Here is a 24,044-nt window from a genome sequence, read left to right as displayed (position 1 = left end):
TTTCTGCTGTATAACAAGGTGAATCAGCTATATGTATACATATATCCCCATATCCCCTCCCTCTTGCGTCTCCCTCCCACCCTCCCTATCCCACCTCTCTAGGTGGTCACAAAGCACCGAGCTGATCTCCCTGTGCGATGAAGCTGCTTCCCACTAACTATCTATTTTACATATGGTAGTGTATATATGTCGATACTACTCCCTCACTTCATCCCAGCTTACCCTTCTCCCTCCCCTTGTCCTCAAGTCCATCCTCCACATCTGTGTCTTTATTCCTGTCCTGCCCTTATGTTCATCAGAACCTTTTTTTTTTAGATTCCATATATATGTTTTAGCATATGGTATTTGTTTTTCTCTTTCTGACTTACTTCACTCTGTATGACAGACTCTAGGTCCATCCACCTCACTACAAATAACTCAATTTTGTTTCTTTTAATGGCTGAGTTATATTCCATTGTATATACGTGCCACATCTTCTTTATCCATTCATCTGTTAATGGACACTTAGGTTACTTCTATGTCCTGGCTATTGTAAATAGAGTTGCAATGAACATTGGGTGGCGTGCATGTGTCTTTTTGAATTAAGGTTTCCTCAGGGTATATGCCCAGTAGTGGGATTGCTGGGTTGTATGGTAGATCTATTTTTAGTTTTTTAATGAACCTCCATATTGTTCTCCATAGTGGCTGTATCAATTTACATTCCCACCAACAGTGCAAGAGGGTTCCCTTTTCTCCACACCCTCTCCAGCATTTATTGTTTGTAGATTTTTTAATGATGGCCATTCTGACCGGTGTGAGGTGATACCTCATTGTAGTTTTGATTTGCATTTCTCTAATGATTAGTGATGTTGAGCATCCTTTCATGTCTTTGTTGACAATCTGTATATCTTCTTTGGAGAAATGTCTATTTAAGTCTTCTGACCATTTTTGGATTGGGTTGTTTGCTTTTTTGATATTGAGCTGCATGAGCTGCTTGTAAATCTTGGAGATTAATCCTTTGTCAGTTGCTTCATTTGCAAATATTTTCTCCCATTCTGAGGGTTTTCTTTTCATCTTGTTTATGGTTTCCTTTGCTGTGCAAAAGTTTTTAAGTTTCATTAGGTCCCATTTGTTTATTTTTGTTTTTATTTCCATTTCTCTAGCAAGTGGGTCAAAAAAGATCTTGCTGTGATTTATGTCATAGAGTATTCTGCCTATGTTTTCCTCTAAGAGTTTGATAGTGTCTGGCCTTACATTTAGGTCTTTAATCCATTTTGAGTTTATTTTTGTGTATGGTGTTAGGGAGTGTTCTAATTTCATTCTTTTACATGTAGCTGTCCAGTTTTCCCAGCATAACTTATTGAAGAGGCTGTCTTTTCTCCATTGTATATTCTTGCCTCCTTTATCTCATTGTAGTTTTGATTTGCATTCCTCTAACAATTAGTGATGTTGAGCAGCTTTTCATGTGCCTCTTGGCCATCTGCATGTCTTCTTTGGAGAATGTCTGTTTAGGTCTTCTGCTCATTTTTGGATTTGGTTGTTTGTTTTTTTGATATTGAGCTGCATGAGCTGTTTGTATATTTTGGAGATCAATCCTTTGTTGATTGGTTTGCAAATACTTTCTCCCATTCTGAGGGTTGTCTTTTCATCTTGCTTATGGTTTCCTTTGCTGTGCAAAAGCTTTTAAGTTTCATTAGGTCCCATTTGTTTATTTTTGTTTTTATTTCCATTACTCTAGGAGGTGGGTCAAAAAAGATGTAGCTGTGATTTTTGTCAAAGAGTGTTCTTCCTATGTTTTCCTTTAAGAGTTATATACTGTCTGGCCTTACATTTAGGTCTTTAATCCATTTTGAGGTTTTTTTTGTGTGTATGGTGTTAGGGAGCATTCTAATTTCATTATTTTACATGTAGAGTTCTCTCAATGTGAAGACCAAGATCCAGGGAGTAAGAAAGAAAAGATTCCTCAAGGATCAAAATAGGTCTATTTCCCTTCTCCTTAGGTCCTTAACCTTACAGGAGATGCCTCTGCATTCTTTTAGCCCTTTAGGACTTTACTTGATTTGTCTCCACTATATTATTGAATTTTCTATCAGATTTATAAGGTTTTCAAGTGCACAGACAATTAAAAGGAAGAGAACTTGCTGAAGCAGGAATGACATTTTCTAGGGAAGAACCCCCACAAACAAAGGCCAGAAGTAAAAAATTCTAAAAGCATAACAACATAGCAGCTTTACTGTCAGGATATATTGTATAAACAGCCCAAACGGCTACTTCAGAGAACTTCTAAGGGAATGCATGATCCAGTAATCAGTGAAGGGATATTAAATTATGTTTACAGTAATGTCCAAGAAACCAATTTTTTATGTAAGGCTGTTCAAAGTAATAAAATTTGGTATTTAAAGGGTGTTCAGGGGCTTCCCTGGTGGCGCAGTGGTTGAGAATCTGCCTGCCAATGCAGGGGACACGGGTTCAAGCCCTGGTCTGGGAAGATCCCACATGCCGCGGAGCAACTAGGCCCGTGAGCCACAATTACTGAGCCTGCGCGTCTGGAGCCTGTGCTCCGCAACAAGAGAGGCCGCGATAGTGAGAGGCCCGTGCACCACGATGAAGAGTGGCCTCCGCTTGCCGCAGCTAGGGAAAGCCCTTGCACAGAAACGAAGACCCAACACAGCCAAAAATAAATAAATAGAACCATTTGCATTCACATCTCTCTGCAAAATACTTTTTTAAAAAAAGGGTGTCCATTTATTTATAAAATGCTCAATTCATTAATATGAAACAAATAAAAGGAAGTCATATTTTTAAATATTTTACTCCATATTTATTTTTATCTATGAAATCCACAATGCTTATTTGATATTTACCTCTTACCATAGCATTTCTTGAGCACCCAGTGTGTAGAGAGTGTAGTACAAAAAGAAGGCATATGATCCCTGCCCTCTAGGACCTTGCATTCTGAGAGGAAACTGAGCCTGATGTGACAAGTGCTTGTGTTTCAAACTGTGGAAGAGTAATCTGAGCAGAGTGCTATATACTATAGAAAAGAGGAGAGGTGAGTTTTGGATTTGGAAGGAAGTGGGGAAGGATACATACATATAAATATATTTTAAAACCAAAAACACTGTTGTTATCTCTTCAATTTAGTGTTGAATGAAAGTTCACCTTATTTCTCAACAAACCAAAAGCTAATAGATTGTTATTTAAAGTAAGCAAGGTACATCCTTTGATACTACTACCACTTAGATAAAAGCATGGAACAGTCATTTAAAATCTTGCCAAGAATCTATTTATTCCATACTACTTACCTGATGTCAGGCCACAGTCCCTGGCTGATGAAGGAGATAAAGTACTTTATTTTCATGTTCTTATTCTCTCCTACTTAGATGCCTGTGGTGATCCACCAAGATTTGAAACTATGAGGCTCCAGGGTGCCCCAAAACCCAATTATAGTCCTGGGGAAACTATACACTATGAATGTCGCCTAGGTTTCCAGCCCATGGCTCCTCCTCTTCCCCCCTCTGCTGTTTGTCAGGATGATAATACATGGTCACCTCTCCAGGAGGCCTGTACAAGTAAGTAAACAAAAAAATTTGTTTTATGTCTCTGGAAATTTTCACACATTTTAGCATGCATATTCCACTAGTGCAATGATGCTTTTCTCATGTGAATATAGGTTTTAGATTGAAATGCATTTTTTCAGGCTTTGAGAAATCCCCAAGGAATCTTTTTCTTGGCAATTGGTTGCCTGGGTAAATATGAATCATATTTGGCCATATAATAAGGAAAAAATAACAAATGAATAATAAGATTCCCATGAATTCTAACAAGCAATGTCGAATTTTGAATTTGATTTAAATCTATTTTTGAAATTGGTATAAACCAACATATTTGAATATTTTCTTTTAGGAAAATTGTGTCCTAATCTAGGAGATCCTGTAAATGGCCAAGTTAACTATGTAAATGGAAGTACTATGTTTGGTTCACAAGCTCACTATTTTTGTAATGAGGGGTAAGTAAGATGCTCCTTAGTGGAAATAAGGTTAAGTGTTACTAATTCCATTTTTGTTTTGCTCCTCTTCTTAAGCATTCCTGTAAATTTGATTTCATTTTGCTTTCTATGTGACAAGTTGTACTTGTAGCCAAGCAACTCTTGTTTTTATGAAGACTTAAAAGATGTGTAATTAGAAAGAAGTTTAAATTGAAACAAAGTAAAACTGTATAACTTACTATATGTAATAATAAGCCTATTGTATGTATTTAAGATGTAGTAATCATGGTAACTTTATTCTTGAAAATAAAGAGTACCCTGTTTAAAATGATCAGTTCTCAGAGTTTAAGTAGGGCTTATGGAAATAAGAGGTAGAATTGCCAACCAAAGTTACTCATATTGAGATAATCTGTAGTTTTACAAGATCCAAATTGATCTGCCTAACCTGGACGATAATGTTGATCATGATCTCTTAGTTGGAAAAACTTATTTTTAAGACTGATACAAGGGAGTGAAGCATCTCAAAAAGAGGTACTGAGCCTTTAAGAATAACTTTTGTTCTACAGAGCTCCTTTAATAGTATATATTGGGTATACTGGGCATTTATTTTAAAATATGAATTTAGAGGGTAAATATAATACACTGTGGAAATGCAATAGGTTTTCTTAATATTAACTTTAATCATATTTTGCTGAATTCATTTAATATTTCTAATATTTTTGTGTATGTGTGGAATCTTTAGGGTGTTATACATATACAATCATATCATCTGCAAACAGGGATAAGTTTACTTCTTTCTTTCCAATTTGGATGCCTTTTATTTCTTTTTCTTGCTTAATTGCTCTGCCTAGAGCTTCCAGTACTATATTGAATTGAAATGGTAAAAGTGAGCCTCCTTGCCTTTTCTCATCTTAGAGGAAAATCTTTCATATTTTCACCATTAAGTATGATGTTTGCATTGTGTTTTTCATGTATGGCATTTATTATCTTGAGGCAGTTCCCATCCGCTCCTTGTTTGTTGAGTATTTTTTATCATGAAAGATGTTGAATTTTGTCAAATGCTTTTTCTTCTCCAATTGAGATGATCATGTGGCTTTTCCCCTTCATTCTGTTGATGTGGCATATTACATTGATTGATTTTCATGTGTTGAGCCATCCTAGCATTCTAGGAATAATTTCCATTTGGTCATGGTTTTCAATCCTTTTTATATGCTGATGAATTGTTTGCTAGTATAATGTTGAGGATTTTTGCATCAATGTTTATAAAGGATATTGTTCTGTAGTTTCCTTTCTTGTAATGTCTTTATCTAGCTTTGGTGTCATGGTTACACTGGTCTCATAGAGTAAGTTCAGAAGACTTCCTTACTCTTCAATTTTTTGGAAAAGGTTGAGAAGGATTGGTATCACTTCTCTTTTAAATGTTTGGCAGAATTAACAAGTGAAAACATCAGGTCTAGGACTCTTCTTTATTGGGAGATTTTTGACTACTGATTCAATCTCCTTAGTAGTCATAGTCGATTCAGATATTCTACTTTTTTATAATTAAGTCTTGGTAGGTTTTGTGTTTATAGGAATTTGTCCATTATATCTAGGCTATCCATTTGTTGGCATAAAATTATTCATAGAACTCTCATAATATTCTTTTTCCTGTAGAACTAAGTGATAATGTCTCCACTTTCATTCCTGATTTTAGTAATTTGGATCTTTCTTTTTGCTTAGTCCATCTAGCTAAGGGTTTGTTAATTTTCTTGCTCCTTTTTTTTTAAATTAATTTTTATTGGAGTATAGTTGCTTCACAATGTTGTGTTAGTTTCTGCTATACAGCAAAGTGAATCAGCTATACGTATACATATATCCCCTCCTTTTTTCATTCCCTTCCCATTTAGGTCACCATAGAGCATTGAGTAGAGTTCGCTGTGCTATACAGTAGGTCCTCACTAGTTATCTGTTTTATACGTAGTAGTGTATATAGGTCAATCCCAGTCTTGCAATTCACCCCACCCCCTCCCCCGCTCTTGCTCTTTTTGAAAACAAACTTTTGGTTTCATTGATGTTCTCTACGAATTTCTCTTCTCTATTTTTTTATCTCTGCTTTAATCTTTATTATTTACTTCCTTCTGCTAGTTTTGGGTTTAGTTCTTCTTTCTCTAGATCCTTAAGTTGTAACGTTAGGTTGTTTATTTTAGAGCTCTCTTCTAACTTCTAATTGAAGAATAATTTACCTACAAACTAAATTAGTTCCAAGTGCATCACATACAGATTTGATATTCCCATACATTTCAAGATGATTACCATGATAAGTCTAGTTACCATCGTCACCATACAAAGTTATTACAATTTATTGACTATTTTCTCCAGGCTGTACGTTTCATCCTTTTACATTTCTTTTGTAACTGGAGGTTTGTACCTCTTAATCTCCTTCACCTATTTCACTTCTCCTCCCTCTGGCAACCACCTTTTTGTTCTCTGTAACTGGAGTCTGTTTCTGTTTTGTTATGTTTCTTCATTTGCTTTATGTTTAAATTGCACATATAGGTGAAATCATGCAATATTTGTATTTGTCTGACTTATCTCACTTAGCATAATACTCTCTAGGTCCATCCACGTTGTTGCTAATGGCATGATTTCCCTGTTTTCATGGCTGAATTCTATTCCATTTTGTGTGTGTGTGTATATACATACATACATCTAATTTGACAATTTAAAACTTCATATATACATGAATTCATATATACATGAAATTCATATATGAAATTCATATATGAATTATATATATATTTAATCCAGTCATTCTATTTAAGGGCAGATAGTTTGCTACCATATCTTGACTATTTTCAATAATGCTGCAATGAACGTAGGGGTACATATACTTTTTTGAATTAATGGTTTTCTTATCTTCATAAAAATACTCAGAAGTGGAATTGATGGATCATATGGTAATTATATTTTTATCTTCTTGAGGAGCCTCCACACTGTTTTCCAAAGTGGCTATACCAACTTACATGACGTTCCTTTTTCTCCACTTCCTCACCAACACTTGTTATTTGTTGTCTTTTGATCACAGCCATTCTGATAAGTGTGGGGTGATTACTCATTGTGCTTTTGATTTGCATTTCCTTGATGATTAGATGTTAAGCATCTTTTTATATGTCTAGTGGCCACCTGTATATCTTCCTTGGAAAAATGTCTGTTCAAGTCCTCTGCCCATTTTTAATTTTTTTTTAAATTTTGAGTTGCATGAGTTCCTTGTGTATTTTGAGTATTAACATTCTATCAGATATATCATTTGCAAATATCTTCTCACATTTCATTTTGTTGATAGTTTTCTTTGCTGTGTGAAAAGTGTTTACTTTGATGTAGTCCCATTTGTTTATTTTTTGTTTTTGTTTCCCTTACAGAGGGGACAGATCTGAAAAATTACTTTTAAGACTGATATCAAAGAGCATACTAGCTATGCTTTCTTCTAGAAGTTTTATGGTTTCAGGTCCTACATTTAAGTCTTTAATCCATTTTTACTTTACTTTTGTATGTGGTTTGAGAAAGTAGTCTAGTTTGATTCTTTTGCATGTATCCATTTTCCCAACACCATTTATTCAAGAGACTGTCTTTCCCCCATTGCATATTCTTGTCTCCTTTGCCATAGATTAATTGACCATATAAGCATGGATATATTTCTGGTCAATCTATTCTGTTTCATTGATCCATGTGTCTGTTTATGTATCACATTGTTTTGGTTACCGTAGCTTTGTAGTACACTTTGAAATAAGGGGATGTGATAACTCCAGCTTTGTTGTTCCTCAAGATTGTTTGGTTATATGGGGTCTATTGTGTTTCCATACAAATTTTAGAATTATTTGTTCTAGTTCTGTGAAAAATGCCATTGGTATTTTGATAGGGATTGCATTGAACCTGAAGATTGTCTTGGGGAATACAGTCATTTTAACAATATTTACTCTTCCAATCCATGAGCATGGTATATCTTTCCATTTTCTTCTGTCATCTTCAATTTCTTTCATTGTGTCTTACAGTTTTCCAAGTAGAGGTCTTTTACCTCCTTGGTTAACTTTATTCCCAGGTACTTTATTCTTTTGATGCAATTACAAATGGGATTGTTTTATTAATTTATCTGACTGCTAGTTTGTTTTTAGTGTATAGAAACACAACAGATTTCTGTACATTAACTTTTGTCCTTCAACTTTACTTAATTGATTATTTAGTTCTAATAGTTTTTGGTGGCATCTTTAGGATTTTCTGTATATAGTAGCAAATCATCAGCAGACAGTAACAGTTTTACTTCCTCCTTTCCAATTTGGATTCCTATCATGTATTTTTCTTGTTTGATGCCTGTGGCTAGGACTTCCAATACCATGTTGAATAAAAGTGGTGAGAGTGGGCATCCTTGTCCTGTTCCTGATCTTAGAGGAAATGCTTTCTGCTTGTTACCACTGAGTATGTTATTTGTGGGCTTGTCATATATGGCCTATATTATATTGAGGTATGTTCCCTCTATATGCACTATGTTGAGAGGTTTTTTTTTTTATCATAAATGGATGTTAAATTTGTTAAAAGCTTTCTGCATCTGTGAGATAATCTATGATTTTTATTCTTCAATGTGTTAATGTGTTATATCACACTGATTGATGATATTGAACCATCCATACATCCCTGAAATAAATCCCACTTGATCATGGTGTATGATCCTTTTAAAGTAGTTTTGAATTTCTTTGCTAATATTTTATTAAGCATTTTTGTAGCTATGTTCATCAAGGATATTGGTCTATAATTTTCTTTTGTTGGGTGTCTTTGTCTAGTTTTAGTATCAGGGTGATCCTGGCCTTTTAGAATGCATTTGAAAGTGTTCCTTCCATTTATATTTTTTGAAATAGCTTGGGAAGGATAGGTGTTAACATTTTTAATGAGGTATAGTTGATTTACAATATTATATTAGTTGCAGGTGTACAACATAGTGATTCAAAACTTTTATAGATTATAATCCATTTATCGTTATCATAAAATATTGGCAATATTCCCTGTGCTATACAATGTATTTTGAGAAAGATAGGTATCAACTCTTCTCTAAATGTTTGCTAGAACTCACCTATGTGACTTTAGTTTGTTGAGAGTTTTTTTTATTAGTGATTTAATTTCATTACTGGTAATTGGTCAGTTAATATTTTCTATTTCTTCCTTGTTCAGTCTTAGGAGATTGTGCATTTTTAGGAATTTGTGCATTTCTTCTGGGTTGTTCATTTTATTGCCATATAGTTGTTCATAGTAAACTTTTATGATCCTTTGTGTTTCTGTGGTGTTGGTTGTTATGTTCTTCATTTTGATTTCTGATTTTATTGATTTAGGCCCTCGTTTTTTTCTTGATGAGTCTGGTTATAACTTGTTTATCTTTCAAAGTATCAGGTCTTCAATTCACTGATCTTTTCTAATTTTTTTGTCTCCATTTCATTTATTTCTGCCTTGATCTTTATGATTTCTTTCCTTCTACTAGCTTTGGGTTTTGTTTGTTCTTCTTTTCCTACTTCCTTTAGGTGTAAGGTTAGGTTGTTTAATAGAGATTTTTCTTGTTTCCTGAGGTAAGTTTGTATTGCTATAAACTACCCTCTTAGGACTGCTTTTGCTGCATCCCACAGATTTTGGATCATTGTGTTTGCATTTTCATTTGTCTGCAGTGTTTTTTTTTAATTCTTCTTTGATTACATCAGTGATCCATTGGTTATTTAGTAGCATAACGTTTAACCTTCACATGTTACTGTTAATACTTGACTTCTAGTCTCATGTCTTTGTGGTCAGAAAACAGGCTTGATATGATTTCAATTTTCTTAAATTTACCAAGGCTTGTTTTGTGGCCTAGAATGTGATCTATCTTGGAGAAAGTTCCATGTGCCTTTGAAAAAAATGTATAATACATTCTTCTGCTTTGGATGTAATGTTCCATACATATCTATTATGTCCATGCGATCTAATGTACCATTTAAAGCCAGTGTTTCCTTATTGATTTCCTGTCTGCATGATCTGTCCATTGATGTAAGTGGGGTGTTAAAGTCCCCTACTATTATTGTGTTGCTGTCAGTTTCTCCCTTTATATCCGTTAAATTTTCCTTATATATTTAGGTGGTCATATATTGGGTGCATATATATTTAAAATTGCTATATCTTCTTCTTGAACTGATCCCTTGATCTTTATGTAGTGTACTTCTTTGCCTCTTGTAGCAGTCTTTGTTTTAAATTATTTTGTCTGATATAAGTATTTGTATCCTGGCTTTCTTTTGATTTCCATTTACCTAATTCTCTGTGTTTATTTCTATATACTAGGTAGTTCAGTTATGTTTCTCAATTTTGGAGAAGTGGTCTTATATAGGAAATGTCCTACATGGCCCAGCAACATATTCCCCTCTGTTTACTATACCTATATGCTCTAGTGTTGTCCCTTATGTGGGTTGCATAGGCTCTTTTGTTGTGGCAGGGTCAACTACTGGGGAACACTGATAGGCAGTGCTGGCTCCAAGGCTGGTTGGCTGCCAGGCCATGCCTCATGCAGAAACTGATGGCCCACTAATGGGTGGGGCTGTGTCTTGGTGCAGCTGTCTGCCTGGCCCAGGGTCTCCTAGGGCTGGTATCGACCTGCTAGTGGGCAAGACTAGGTCCCAGTGTGTCTGGCTGTTCAGCCCAGTGCATCCTAGGGCTGGTGCCAGCTAACTGGTGAGTGGATAAGCCCCCAACCCTAATAAGCTAGGGAGACCCTCCCCAAATGGCAGTTTTTCAAGCACCACTGTCCTCATGGTAGAATGACCTCCCTCTGTGTTCCCAGGAGGAGGCCAGTTGCTTCCTTCCTCTTTAGGAGGCTCTCCAAGATCAACGAGTGGGTCTGACCCAGGCTCCTTTCAAATTACTGCCTCTGGCTTGGGTTTCAGAGTGTGTAATGTTTTGCATTTTTTATTGTAAGCATCTATGGCTTTAAAGTTCCCCCTCGGCACTGCTTTTGCTGAATTCCGTAAGTTTTGGTATGTTATATTTTCATTTCCATTCATGTCAAAATGTATTCTAAGTGCCATTTTGATTTCTTCTTTGACTCACTGGTTGCTTAAAAGCAATTTAATTTTCAATTTTAATTTTCACTATTTTGAGAATTTTCCAATTTCCCTTTTGATTTTGATTTTTAAGTTTGTCCAGTTGTGGTCAAAGAACATACTTTGTATATCTCTCTTTTTAAATCTATTGATTAATTAATATTTAATTTTTAGACTGACATAATTAATTAACCTAGCATATTAATACATAATAATTATGTATTATTTATTATGTCATTATGTTATGAAGAATATTAATTTGTGTTTTTCATCTGTGACTTAACATATGGTCTCACCTGGAAAATGTCCCATGTGCACTTGAGAAGACTGTATTCTGTTGTTGTTAGGTAGAATGCTCTGTATATATCTGTGAGATCTAGTTGGTATTGTATTGTTGAAGTCCTCTACTTCCTTACTTATCTTCTATCTAGTTGTTCAATCCATTATGATGAGTGAGGTATTGAAATCTCCAACTATTATTGTAGAAATGCCTATTATGTAGAAATGTGTGCTTTTCTCTTCAGTTCTGTCATTTTTTCTTCATATATTCAGGTGGCCTCTCATTAGATGCATAAATGTTTATAATTGTTATATCTTTTTCCAGTACTTAACACTTTTTAATATATAATGTCCTTCTTTGTCTCTTGTACACTTTTGGTTTAAAGTCTATTTTGTCTGAATTAGTATAGTCATTCCTGCTCTCTTTTGGTTACTATTAGCATGGAGTATCTTTTCCCACCCTTTCACTTTCAACCCACTTGTGTCTGTGGATGTCATGTCAGTCTCTTGTAGACAGCATATAGTAGGATCATGTGTTTTTATGCATTCTGTCAATTTCTGTCTTTTGATTAAGAGTTTAATTCATTTACAATTAATATAACTACTGACAGGAGGTACTTATTTCTGTCATTGTGCCATTTGTTTTCTCTATGCCTTATAGCTTTTTTCCCCCTCATTTCCTGTATTACTGTTTTCTTTTGTGTTTAGTTGATTTTTATAGTGATATGTATAAATTCCTGTATCATTTCCTTTTGTATCATTACATTCTGTAGCTATTTTGTTTGTGGTTACCATGGGGATTACATTTAACATCCTACAGTTATAAAACTCCAATTTGAACTTATACCAAATTAACTACAAAAACTGTAGCTGCAAACCACCTTTACAGCAATGCTAGCTTTCGTAATTGTCCACACATTTACTTTTAGTGAGATCTTTATTTTTCCACACAGAGTTGAGTTACTGTCTAGTGTCCTTTTATTTCACCTTGCAGGACTCCTTTGAGTATTTCTTGCAGTTGAGGTCTAGTCGTCACAAACTCTCTTGGCTTTTATTTCTGAAAAGGTCCTAATTTCTCCCTCACTTCTGAAGCACAGTTTTGCTGGATAGAGGATTTTGTTTGATAAGGTTTTTTTTCTTTTAGCACTTTGAGCATATCTGCCCACTGTCTTGGGGACTCTGAGTTCCTAATGAGAAATCTCATAATCTTATTTAGGGTCCCCTGTATGTGATGATTTTCTCTCTCTCTCTCGTGGCTTTCAGTATTCTCTCTTTGTCTTTTGAAAGTTTGATTATTATGTGTCTTAGTGTGGGTCTCTTTGAGTTCATCTTAGAGTTCATTGAGCTTTTGGCTTATTTATTTCACATCTTTCATGAAATTTGGTAGTTTTCAGCCATCATTTTTTCAAATATCCTCTCTGCTCTTTTCTCTGTATCTTCTCCTTCTGAGAGTCCCACAGTGTATATGTTAGTATGCCTGTTGGTGTCCCACAGATCCCATAGGCTCTGTTCATTCTTCTTCATTTTTCTTTCTGTTCCTCAGAGTCAATAATTTCCTTTGTCCTGTATTCAAGTTCTCTGATTCTTTCTTCTTTCTGCTCAAATGTGCCTTTATTTCCTCCAGTGAATTTTTAATTTCCATTATTGTACTTTTCAACTCCAGAATTTCCTTTAGGTTTTTTTCTAGGTTTTCTGTCTCCTAATTGAGATTTCCATGTTTTACACATATTTTCTTGACTTTCTAGATTTCTTCCTTTAGTTCTTTAAGCATCTTTAAGGCAGTCATTTTTTCTTTCAAATTTTATTGAGGCCCAAGGCCCATGGGGCTTAGGCAGGAAGCCTCCCTGCAGGCAAAGGAGGAGCCAGTGGAGAGGCATTATTTGACCTTTTCTGGAGGCACAGGTTGTTGGTGTGGCCACATTTCTTCTTGTGGCAGTTGGCAGCATAGAGATGCAGGTGAGCATAACTCGTGGCAGATCATTTTGTAGCAATGTATTTTGGGGCAAACTTGTGGAGGGAAGGCTCAATGATGCCACCTCACAGGCAAAGCACCAAGTACAAGGTGGATTCTTTCTGGATATTGTACTCTGAGAGAGTGTGGTCATCCCCCAGCTATTTGCCTGCAAAAATTCAATGATGTTGGGGAAGCAAGTTGTCCTCCTTGTCTTGGATTTTAGCTTTGATGTTTTCAGTGGTGACACTGGGCCTGACCTTGAGAGTGATGTTCTTGCTTGCAGGGTCTTCATAAAGATCTGCATCTCTATGTCTGCAACTCAGCCCCCTCACTGAAAAAAGATCAGGCAGCAGAACGGGCATTCATCGATTTACTGCTAAGAGTGCCTTCACGAGACAGTTATTTTAAAGTCTTTGTCTAGTAGGTCTGCCATCAGTTCTCTTTCAAGGACAATTTCTGTTGATTTATTTCTTCCTTTGAATGGCCCATACTCTCCTGTTTCTTTGTATGCCTTGTGACTTTTTTTTTTTACTGAACAGAACATTTGAATCTAATAATCTGGTAACCCTGGAAATTAGATTTCCCCACTTCCCTAGAGCTTGCTCTTTTATGTTATTTTTTATTTTTGTATGGTGTCTCTGTGTTGAAGATCAGCCTGATGTATAAACTGAAGATTATCTCAGGTCTTTCCTGAGCCTTTCCCTGGGCACGAACAACCACTTTCTGATTTCTCCTGAATTTGCAGTTGCTTTTGAATGTTCTAGTGTTTAATGTCTGGCTTCTGAAAGGGGAAAAAGCAAAAAATGAAGTGGGGAACAAAGCACACTGGATATTTAAGTCCCCTGAAAGTTACTTCAGCCAGGGTGGAAGGGGCTTGCAAGAGTGAGGGTAGGTGTGACAACAATGGCTTGCCACCTCTTTGACTGATTCTGTGATCAGAAGCAGCAATCAGTGATAAGAACACAGATCTTCATATTTGGAGGACAGGGTCCTTTTTGACCATCCAGGCTCCCACAGGCTACTTGTAGGCTGCTCTGGGAACACATGCACAGATCCTTGCCATACTGCTGTGAATGGGGATGGGTAGTTGCCACTGTGCTAAGAACAGAAGTTGACCATAATAAGTCAATTTAACCTGTTCAAGTCTTTACCTGGAAATTGCAAATCATCAACAGAGCCCAGAGTTCCAAAATAGTGACATCAGGCAGATTCTACCAGTGCAATTGTTGTCAAGGTGGGGAGACAGATTCCTGGTGCCTCTTAACTTGCCATCATCCCAGAAACACACATTATAATCTAGAATCAATGAGTGAGCCTTGGGGGAAAAGTCAGCTGGAAGCAGGTACAGTATTCTTTAAATTGATCAATTAAAAATAATGGAACATTCAGTGACTATTTATATAGAGAGAGCCTGCTAGGTATTTTGAGGGATACCAAAAGTTCAATACATAGACTCTTCTTAAAGAAGTTGTATCCTTCTTGAGAAATACAAGAGAGGCATCAAAGCAAAATAGTAAATGAGAAGAAGTATCAAATAGATAAAGTCACTCACAATCATTACAATGAGAGTTCAGGAGGAGGAGAGGGTACTGTGAATTTAAATCATCAGAGAAGATTTCATCAAGTAGGAGTATTCCTGAGCTACTCCTAGGAATGTATAGGCATACCTTGGAGATACTGCAGGTTCAGTTCCAGACCACTGCAATAAAGCAAGTCAAATAAATTTTTAAAATATGTTTACACTATACCATAGTTTACTAAGTGCACAATAGAATTATGTCTAAAAAATGTACATACGTTAATTTTAAAATACCATATTGCCAAAAAATGTTAACCATAATCTGAACCTTCAGCGAGTCATAGTAGTAACATTAAAAATCATTGATCACAGATGACTGTAACAAGTATAATAATAGTAATAAAGTTGAAATATGTGATATTTACCAAAACGTGACAAGAGATACAAAGTGAGCAAACACTTTTGGAAAAATGACACAAATAGAGTTGCTCCATTCAAGGTTGACATACACCTTCAATTGTTAAAAACTCAATAAAGTGAAGAGCAATCAAATGAGATATGCCTGTATTTTGATCTGAAGAATATTAATAGGAGTTATGACTTACCTAGTACCTAGAATATTAATAAGAGTTACAACTTACCTAGTACCTTGTGCCAGATGCCAACTCATCCAGTCCTCAAAACAATCCCATGAGTGATTATCCCCTATTATCCCCCTTTTCATAGATGAGGAAACTGAGCAAGAGAAACTTGCTTAAGGGGATTGCCCAAGCTCAAATAAGAAGTCAGTCTTAGAGCTGGAACTTGAAGCCAGGCAAAAGCAGGGAGACACTGGACGAGATGTGACTCTTTAAGAAGGATCCACTGAATAATAACAAAATATTTATTCTTTTCAAGTGTACATAGGACATTCTCTAATATCATATTTTAGGCAATAATTTTTAACACATTTCCAAAAAACTGAAACTATTACCAGCATATTACCTGATCACAATGGAATGAATGTATTCATAGAAATCAAAACAAGGTATATGTAAAATCCCCAAATATTTGAAAACTATGAAAGACACTTCTAAGTAACCCATGAGTCAAAGAAGCAGTCACAAGCTCTAGGGCTTGATCTCTCTTCTCAGTCCTTACTGAGGAGAATGGTGTGAGCAAAAGTGTAGAAGTGAACGTGTGATACATTTGCCAGAGATAGCAAAGGGGTTACACTGACAGGCATGATAGTAATTTAGACATTTTGCTGTAGGCCAATGTATGTCCACATGCAGAAACTCTTTATTTGGTTGTGTTGCAGATTTAGCACATCCATTATATTTTAAGAAACTTCTCTCTCAAATTACTATAGTGCAGAAAAACAACCATATAAAAATTTTTTTCATTATTATGCACATCTTGTAATTGCTAAAGAACATAATAACTTTTCTTTTCTCATTTAGTTTTTACATGATTGGATCAAGAATTCTATATTGTGAAATTTCTGGAAATAATGTGATATGGGGTGATAATCCCCCATTATGTGAAAGTAAGTACATTCTCTCTTTAGAACATAGAGCAGCAGTTCTCAAACTTTTTGGCCTGGGGACCCCTTTATGCTTTCAAATTAACATAGACACCAAAGAGCTTCTCTTTATATGGGTTATGTCTTAATATTTATTATATTGGAATTAAAACAGAAAAGTTTTAAAAATAATTATTAATTCATTTTTAAGAAGAGTAACCTCAATACATGTTAGTATATGCAACATATTTTTATGAAAAATCAGAAGTTTCCAAAACAGATAGTAAGAATAGTGGCATTGTTTTACACTTTTGCAAATTACTTTAATATCTGACTTAAAGGAAGAGATGTGGATTCAGTCAGTTGCAAAATCACATCATTTGAAGCCTCTGGAAAATTTCACTGTATGCTCATAAGGATGAAAGTGAAAAATGACAGTAATACTCAGTATTCATGTGAACAACCAATTTGTGAATAGAGATATTTATAAATCATAAAGCATTTCTCAACTAGCACTGAGTTATATTTTTAATCACAAGTGTATTTTAGCATTAAATTGTCAGCCTCTTTCATGATGATGAAAACAAAACTTAGCAGATAAATATGTGTATTTCATATCTTATATAGATATTTCAGAAAACAAGTTTTATTCTAAACGTTAATTTCTACATTAATGGTTTGAATTTGGGATAATACATTTTCACATAGAGACGTTCTTCTAAATGGACATTGGATTCACAACTAGCTTATATTAATCATATGTTAATGAATTCTTTGAAGGCAGTTCATAGGACTTTGCTAATGCTGTCCTAATCTTTTACCTTTACTTCATGTCCTTCTTTCCCCCTTTTGAAGGGATTTTGTGTGCAACACCTAGAAACATAACAAATGGAAGAATCACCAATTACAAGGACGAATATGAATATAATGAAATAGTAACTTATAGCTGTAATCCTTCAGATGGACCAGATGAATATTCACTTGTTGGAGAGAGTGTGCTTGTTTGTGTTGATAGTGACAGATGGAGTAGTGACTCTCCTCAGTGTAAAGGTAATAATATTTCCATTTACTTCCTCCTGCATTTGTAAATACTGTGGAAACACTTCATAAATACTTTTACCTACAAGTAAAAGTATTTATGTACTTGCTCCTCCTGCTAAACTGACTTCTAATTAATTTAATATTGGTCAAATCAAATTAAAAGATAGTTCTAGTTGTACAGTTCCCCATACGTCAGTCCACATGTCCTTGGCATTCCAATTTATACATCATGAACTACTGTGTATATGCATGAGCTAAGACTGTTTATTTGTTTGTTTGTTTGTAAGCATCAGAAAACTCCACACACACTGGCTTAAAAAATAAGAAAGTTTTACTTGTATTATAAGACATCTGAGAGCTCTGGCTGCAGGAAATGGTAAAAGATTAACCCTCTCACCGATCAGATTGTTAAACTATGGCCAAAACTTATTTAAATAACAATGTTTAATGAATACAGAGTGACCAAAAGCAGGGAGACACTGGACGAGATGTGACTCTTTAAGAAGGATCCACTGAATAATAGCAAAATATTTATTCTTTTCAAGTGTACATGGGACATTCTCTAATATCATATTTTAGGCAATAATTTTTAACACGTTTCCAAAAAACTGAAACTATTACCAGTATATTACCTGATCACAATGGAATGAACGTATTCATAGAAATCAAAACAAGGTATATGTAAAATCCCCAAATATTTGAAAACTATGAAAGACACTTCTAAGTAACCCATGAGTCAAAGAAGCAGTCACAAGGGAAATTAGAAAGTGTTTTGAACTGAATAAAAATGAAAAACAGCATATCAATATATCAAAAGTTGTGGGATACTGAAAAAGTATTGCTCAGAAGGATATTTATAGTATGAGATACTTATGATAGAAAAATAGAAAAGTCTCAACTCAATCATCTAAGCTTCTACCATAAGAAACTAAAAAAGAAGAGCAAATTAAACCGAAAACAAGAAAACACAAGGAAATAATAAAGTTAGCAATCAATGAAACTGAAAAGAGAAAAAAAAAACAGAGATAATCAAAGAAATCAGCACGTGGTTCTTGAGAAAATTGATAAAAATAGATAAACCTATAGACAGTCTGACAGGAAAAAAGAAGATACAAATTACCAATACAGAGAGTGAGAAAGGGGACATCATGAAATATCCTGTGGACATTTGAAAGATAATGAGGGAATAAAATGAACCACTCTATGCCTATACATTTGACAAATTAATCCTTCTCACAAAGAGTACTGCAGACCCCATGTCCTCAATGGGGAATTCTACCAAATATTTAAGGAATAAATAATAGCAGCTCTATACCAAGCCTTAAGAAAACACAAGAGGAGGGAATACTTCTCAACTCATTTCATAAGGACAGCATTGCTCTGATGCCAAAACCAGATAGATGTACAACATAGTGATTCAGCATTTACATACATAAAAAGATGATTACCATGATGTCTAGTTCCCATTTGTCACCATTTAAAGTTATTACAGAATTATTAACTATATTCTCTATTCTGTATATCATAACTTCATGACTTATTTATTTTATAACTAGAAGTTTGTGCCTTTTAATCCACTTCACTTATTTTGCCCATCCTCCCAGCCACCTCTTCTCTGCCAATCACCAGTTTCTTCTCTGTATCCATGAATCCGTTTCTGTTTTGTTTTATTAGTTCATTTGTTTTGTTTTGTAGATCCCACATATAAGTGAAATAATATGGTATTTGTGTTTCTCTGACTGATTTATTTTACTTTGCATAATACCCTCTAGGTCCATCGATGTTGTCTCAAATGGCAAGATTTCATTCTTTTTATGGCTGGGTAATATTCCATTGTATATATACCAGATCTTCTTCCATTATTCTATCAGTAGACACTTAGGTTGCTTCCATGTCTTAACTACTGTAAAAAATGCTATAATGAAAAAAGGGCTACATAAATCTTTTTGAATTAGTGTTTTGCTTTCTTTGGTTTAATACCCAGAGGTAAAATTTCTGGGTCATATGGTAGTTCTATTTTCTCCCAGTCTATGGTTCATTTTATTCATTCCTTTATAGTGTCTTTTGAAGCAAAAGTTAACTGTTCTTTAAATGTTTGGTAAAATTCACCTGTGAACCCGTGTCATCCTGGATTTTGTTTGTTGGGAGTTATTTGATTACTGACTCAATTTCATTACTGGTAATTGGTCTATTCAGATTTTCTATTTCTTATTGACTCAGTATTAGGAGATTGTATGTTTCTAGGAACTTATCCATTTCTTCCAGGTTTTCCAATTTTAGGTGTATAATTGTTCATAGTATTCTCTTATGATCCTTTGTATTTCTGTGATATTGGTTGTAACTTCTCTATTATTTCCAATTTTATTTATTTGGATACTTTCTTTTCTTTCCTGATGAGTGTGGCTATAGGTTTGCCAATCTTTTTTTAATCTTTTCAAAGAATCAGCTCTTAGTTTCATTGTTCTTTTCTATTGTTTTTACTCTCAATTTCATTTATTTCAACTTTGTTCTTTATTATTTTCTCCTTCTAGAAACTTTCAGGTTTTTTTTTTTCTATAGATGTAGGTTTAGATTGTTTACTTGAGATTTTTCTTGTTCTTGCGGTAGGCCTGTATTGCTATAAACTTATCTCTTAGAATGGTTTTTCCTACATTGCATAGATTTGGAATGCACTGTTTCCATTTTCATTAGTATTAAGATATTTTTTATTTCCTTTTGTTTTTTCATTGACCCATTGATTGTTTAGTAGCATGCTGTTTAGTCTCCATGTGTTGGTTTTTTTCCAGTTTTCTTCTTGTAGTTGATTTGTAGTTTCATACCATTGTGATTGGAAAAGATGCTTGATCATAGATTTAAATGTAAAACCTAAACTATAAGACTTACTAGAAGACATAGAAAATATTTGCGACTTAGCAAAGATTTCTTCAAAAACCTTAAAAGCATTATCCTTTAAAGAAAAAAAATTAACTACACTTCTTAAAAACTAAGAACTTCTGCTCACAAACACACTGTTTTAAGAAAGAAGAAAGAGCCATAGACTGGGAGAAAATATTTGCCAAGGACATTTCTGAATGGATTTCTACCTATGATATATAAAGAACTCTCAAAACACAGTAAGAAGAAAACAACCCAATTTACAAAAAAAGGGGCAACATATTTGCATAGACTTGTTTCACCAAAGAAGATATGCAGATGCCAAAAAGCACATGAAAAGTTGATCAATATCATTAGTAATAACAGAAATGTAATTTAACAACACAATGCGATATCACTAAACATCTATTAGAATGGCTGAAATTAAAAAGAAAAATGAGCAATACCATGTTTTGATGTGGATATGAAGTATTTGGAACTCTGATACATTGCTGATAAGAATGCAAAGTGGTATGACCATTTTGGAACACAATTTGGCAATTTCTTATACAGTTAAGCATACACTTAATGTACAACTCTGCAATCCAAGTAAAATGAAAACATGTACACATAGAAACCTGCATGAGAATATTCATAGCATGCTTAGTTGTAATCATCCCACACTGGAAGCAACCCATATGTCCTTGAACTGGTGAATGGAGGAAGAACCTTGGTACATCCATACAATATAATAATACTCTGCAATAAAAGGGAGTATGCTTCTAATCCATGCAACAACAGAAATGAATCTCAGGAATGAATGCATTGTACTAAGTGAAATAAGCCATACTCCGAGAAAGTGATCCCAGTATGACATTCTGGAAAAGCAACACTGTACGGATAGAAAATTGATCAATGGTAGGCTGGGTGAGGAAGACAGTTAGAGGTATGGGGAAGGTTGATTACAAAGTAGCATGAGGAAATTTGGGGAGGTTATGGAAACATTCTATTTTTTTTGTGATACATAAATTATTTGTATGTATTAAACATCATACACTTGTACACTTAAAAGTGTTTAATTATACGTAAATATTATCTAGTAAACCTAAATTAAAGAAAATCATTAGTGCAATTATCAGCAGTTTAGCACAACAGAGAAAATAACAGTGAACCTGAAGTCAAGACAATACAAACCCAACATGATTTGAAAAGAAATATTAAATGAGAGAGAGGAGAGAAACTTATACACCTGTGGTAGAATAGCAACCAGTACACATACATGTAATTGGAGTTTCAGAAAGAAAGAACAGTATAGACAATTATTTGGGGTTTTTTTTGTTGTTGTTGGAGTATTTTTGCTTTTCCATGTTGTGATAGTTTCTGCTGTACAGCAAAGTGAATCAGTTATACATATACATATATCCACTCTTTTTTAGATTTCCTTCACATTTAGGTCTCCACAGATCACTGAGTAGAGTTCCGTGTGCTATACAGCAGGTTCTCATTAGTGACCTATTTTATACATAGTAGTGCATATATGTCAATTCCAATCTCCCAATTCATCCCACCCACCGCTTTCCCCCTTGGTAACCACAAGTTTGTTCTCTACATCTGTGACTCTATTTCTGCTTTGCAAATAAGTTCATCTGGACAATTATTTGAATTTGATCTAAAACAACAACCACAGAGGTCCAGGAAATTCAGTGACCCTAGCAGGATAAATAAATTTTGAAAATTTACCAAGAAACCCTCACTAAACTAAAAACAAAAGAAAAAGCAGCCAGTGAGAGGGGAAAAGAACATATTACATTCTTCCTTCCTCACCCCAAAGGAAGAATGACAGCTGACTTCTCTTAAGGAACTGTGGAGATGAGAAGACAATAATTTCTGCTAATGTGCTGGAAGAAAAATAAAGCACTTATCCTAGAATTCCCTGTCAAGGAGAACTCTTTCAAAACTGAAGGTGAAGTAAATAAAAACAGTTTCAGATAAACAAAAGCTAAGAGAATTTGTCATTAGCCAACGTGAACTGCAAGAACTGGTAAGTTCTCCTGGCTGAACAAAAATGATATCTGATGGAAATTCAGATCCACAGGAAAAGAGAAACCCTCCTTCTGGTTTAAAAAGCTATATATTGGCGTGGGTCCTGGGCGCCATGGCTTCTGTGGGGGTGTCTGTTGGCCGGCAGGAGAAGGATACGCTGCAGCCACCCACAGAGCCGCCGCTGCCCGAGATGAAGCCGCTGCCGCCTCCGCAGCCGCTGCCGCCGGTCTCCACGCCGCTGAGGCCTCCATCCCCGGCCGGCGTGAAGGCTGAGGAGAACTGCTCCTTCCTCCCTCTGGTTCACAACATTATCAAATGCATGGACAAGGACAGCCCTGATGTCCACCAGGACCTGAACGCCCTCAAGACCAAGTTCCAGGAGATGCGGAAGGTGGTCAGCGCCATGCCTGGCATCCACCTGAGCCCCGAACGGCAGCAGCAGCAGCTGCACCGCCTCCGCGAGCAGGTCCGGACCAAGAATGAGCTCCTGTAGAAGTACAAGAGCCTGTGCATGTTTGAGATCCCCAAGGAGTAGATGAGCTGGCCTCTGGGACGAGGTGGGCACGGGCCCCCTGCCTCCAGCCCTGTGGAGGGGGTCTCTGATACTGCCTGCTTAGCTGAACGTGGCCCTGACTGCAGAGCCGGTGTGCGTGCTGGCTTCCCCGGGAGTCCTTGTGTACTGTCCCCAAGGTCCAGATGCATAATGACTGTGCGCCTGCTGCCGGAAGGAGGAGGGCTCCTGAGGCCGGAGGGGCGGGGCCGCGGCCCGGCCTTCAGGCTGGGCTGGCAGATCCCGGGGCAAAGCAGGAAGGGAGGCGGCTGCCCTCTGCCCCTCCCCTCCGCTCCCGGCCCAGGTGGTGGGTAGCCAGGTAGCCAGTGCTGAGTGAGCAGCAGGGTGCGTGGAGTCCACTGCATAGTTAGGCCCGCGTTCACATGCGAGGGTTTAGGATAGAAAAAGGCCTTGGGAGACTGGCACTGTTCCTAAAGACTGGAGGGTGGCTTTTTGCTCTGGAATAGTTGTTTCCTTCTGTGTTTGAGGGTGGGTGTCACTGTCCGTGGGCTGCCCACCCAGAGCCCTGCCGGCAGCCCCGCCTCCAGGTTTCTGCCTCCCACGTGTGGGTGGATGGCAGAGACTCCTGCTCCTCTGTCCCTTGTCACCTTCAGGCAGCTTGTTGAGCCATTTCATGTCCAAGAATGGCCAGACCACCTCAGACCACGTGGTCTCACCGGCCATGGTCTCCAGGTGAACAGACCCTTCTTCCAGCTTCTCAGAGTCCTGTTCCTGGTTTAACCACGACTTCCCCTCTGGCCTTCTCACTGCGTGCCAGCAGGTGGTCATGATGTGCTTTTCGCTCAGAGCCACGGTTCTGATGGCCCCTCGGGGTGGGGAGAACTGGACCTGGCAGTCATGCGGCCAAGGCCTGGTTCATAGATGCTTGTAAACACCTTTGTTTCTCCTAGACGGACGTTGTGTTAGTGTGACCAGACTGAGGTAAGAGCACCTCTTTCCTTCACCTCTGAAGGATGCGGGAGAGGTGGCTGAATATCATTTAGATCTAGAAATGGGCTCATAACCTGTGCTGACCGAGTTGGGGGCTTAACAGCTGCCTGCAAGTTGGCAGGAATATAGGTTGAAGATGTTCTGAGCAGGGGTTCTGTCCATGTCTGCCAGCAGCTACCTGTCAGGTGTGCAGGGAGGTGTCAGGTTTCAGCAGCCTTGGCCAGAGGCGCAGGCTCTGAATTTAAGTGGGTGTCACCTGTTAGACCAGCTCTACCGTGGGGCTGTTATCAACTGAATCAGTTAT

General features: G+C 36.5%; 2 protein-coding genes and 1 pseudogene across 2 annotated transcripts in view; 2 read left to right on the top strand and 1 right to left on the bottom strand.

The window, feature by feature from the left end:
• LOC118881047 (membrane cofactor protein-like) overlaps positions 1-24,044 on the top strand; it is a 52,475-nt gene that overhangs the window by 11,268 nt on the left and 17,163 nt on the right. The window contains exons 2-5 of the mRNA XM_036825426.1: positions 3,363-3,551; positions 3,886-3,988; positions 16,241-16,326; positions 17,158-17,352. Coding sequence (XP_036681321.1) covers positions 3,363-3,551; positions 3,886-3,988; positions 16,241-16,326; positions 17,158-17,352 — 573 coding nt within the window. The remainder of the gene's footprint in view (positions 1-3,362; positions 3,552-3,885; positions 3,989-16,240; positions 16,327-17,157; positions 17,353-24,044) is intronic.
• LOC118901342 lies at positions 13,153-13,583 on the bottom strand (annotated as a pseudogene).
• LOC118892312 (mediator of RNA polymerase II transcription subunit 9-like) lies at positions 22,352-22,732 on the top strand. Its single transcript, XM_036846804.1, has one exon. It carries the CDS (start codon positions 22,352-22,354, stop codon positions 22,730-22,732), a length of 381 nt encoding a protein of 126 aa, XP_036702699.1.

The sequence above is a fragment of the Balaenoptera musculus genome, chromosome 1 (assembly GCF_009873245.2).
Source record: "Balaenoptera musculus isolate JJ_BM4_2016_0621 chromosome 1, mBalMus1.pri.v3, whole genome shotgun sequence".
NCBI classification, from domain to species: Eukaryota; Metazoa; Chordata; class Mammalia; order Artiodactyla; family Balaenopteridae; genus Balaenoptera; species Balaenoptera musculus.
The sequence above is the reverse complement of the archived record's forward strand: the minus strand, read 5'-3'. Positions and strand labels throughout refer to the sequence as shown.

Bases quoted from the DNA above. Each gene is read 5' to 3' on its own strand.
- LOC118892312 (XM_036846804.1), top strand. From the start codon at position 22,352: ATGGCTTCTGTGGGGGTGTCTGTTGGCCGGCAGGAGAAGGATACGCTG.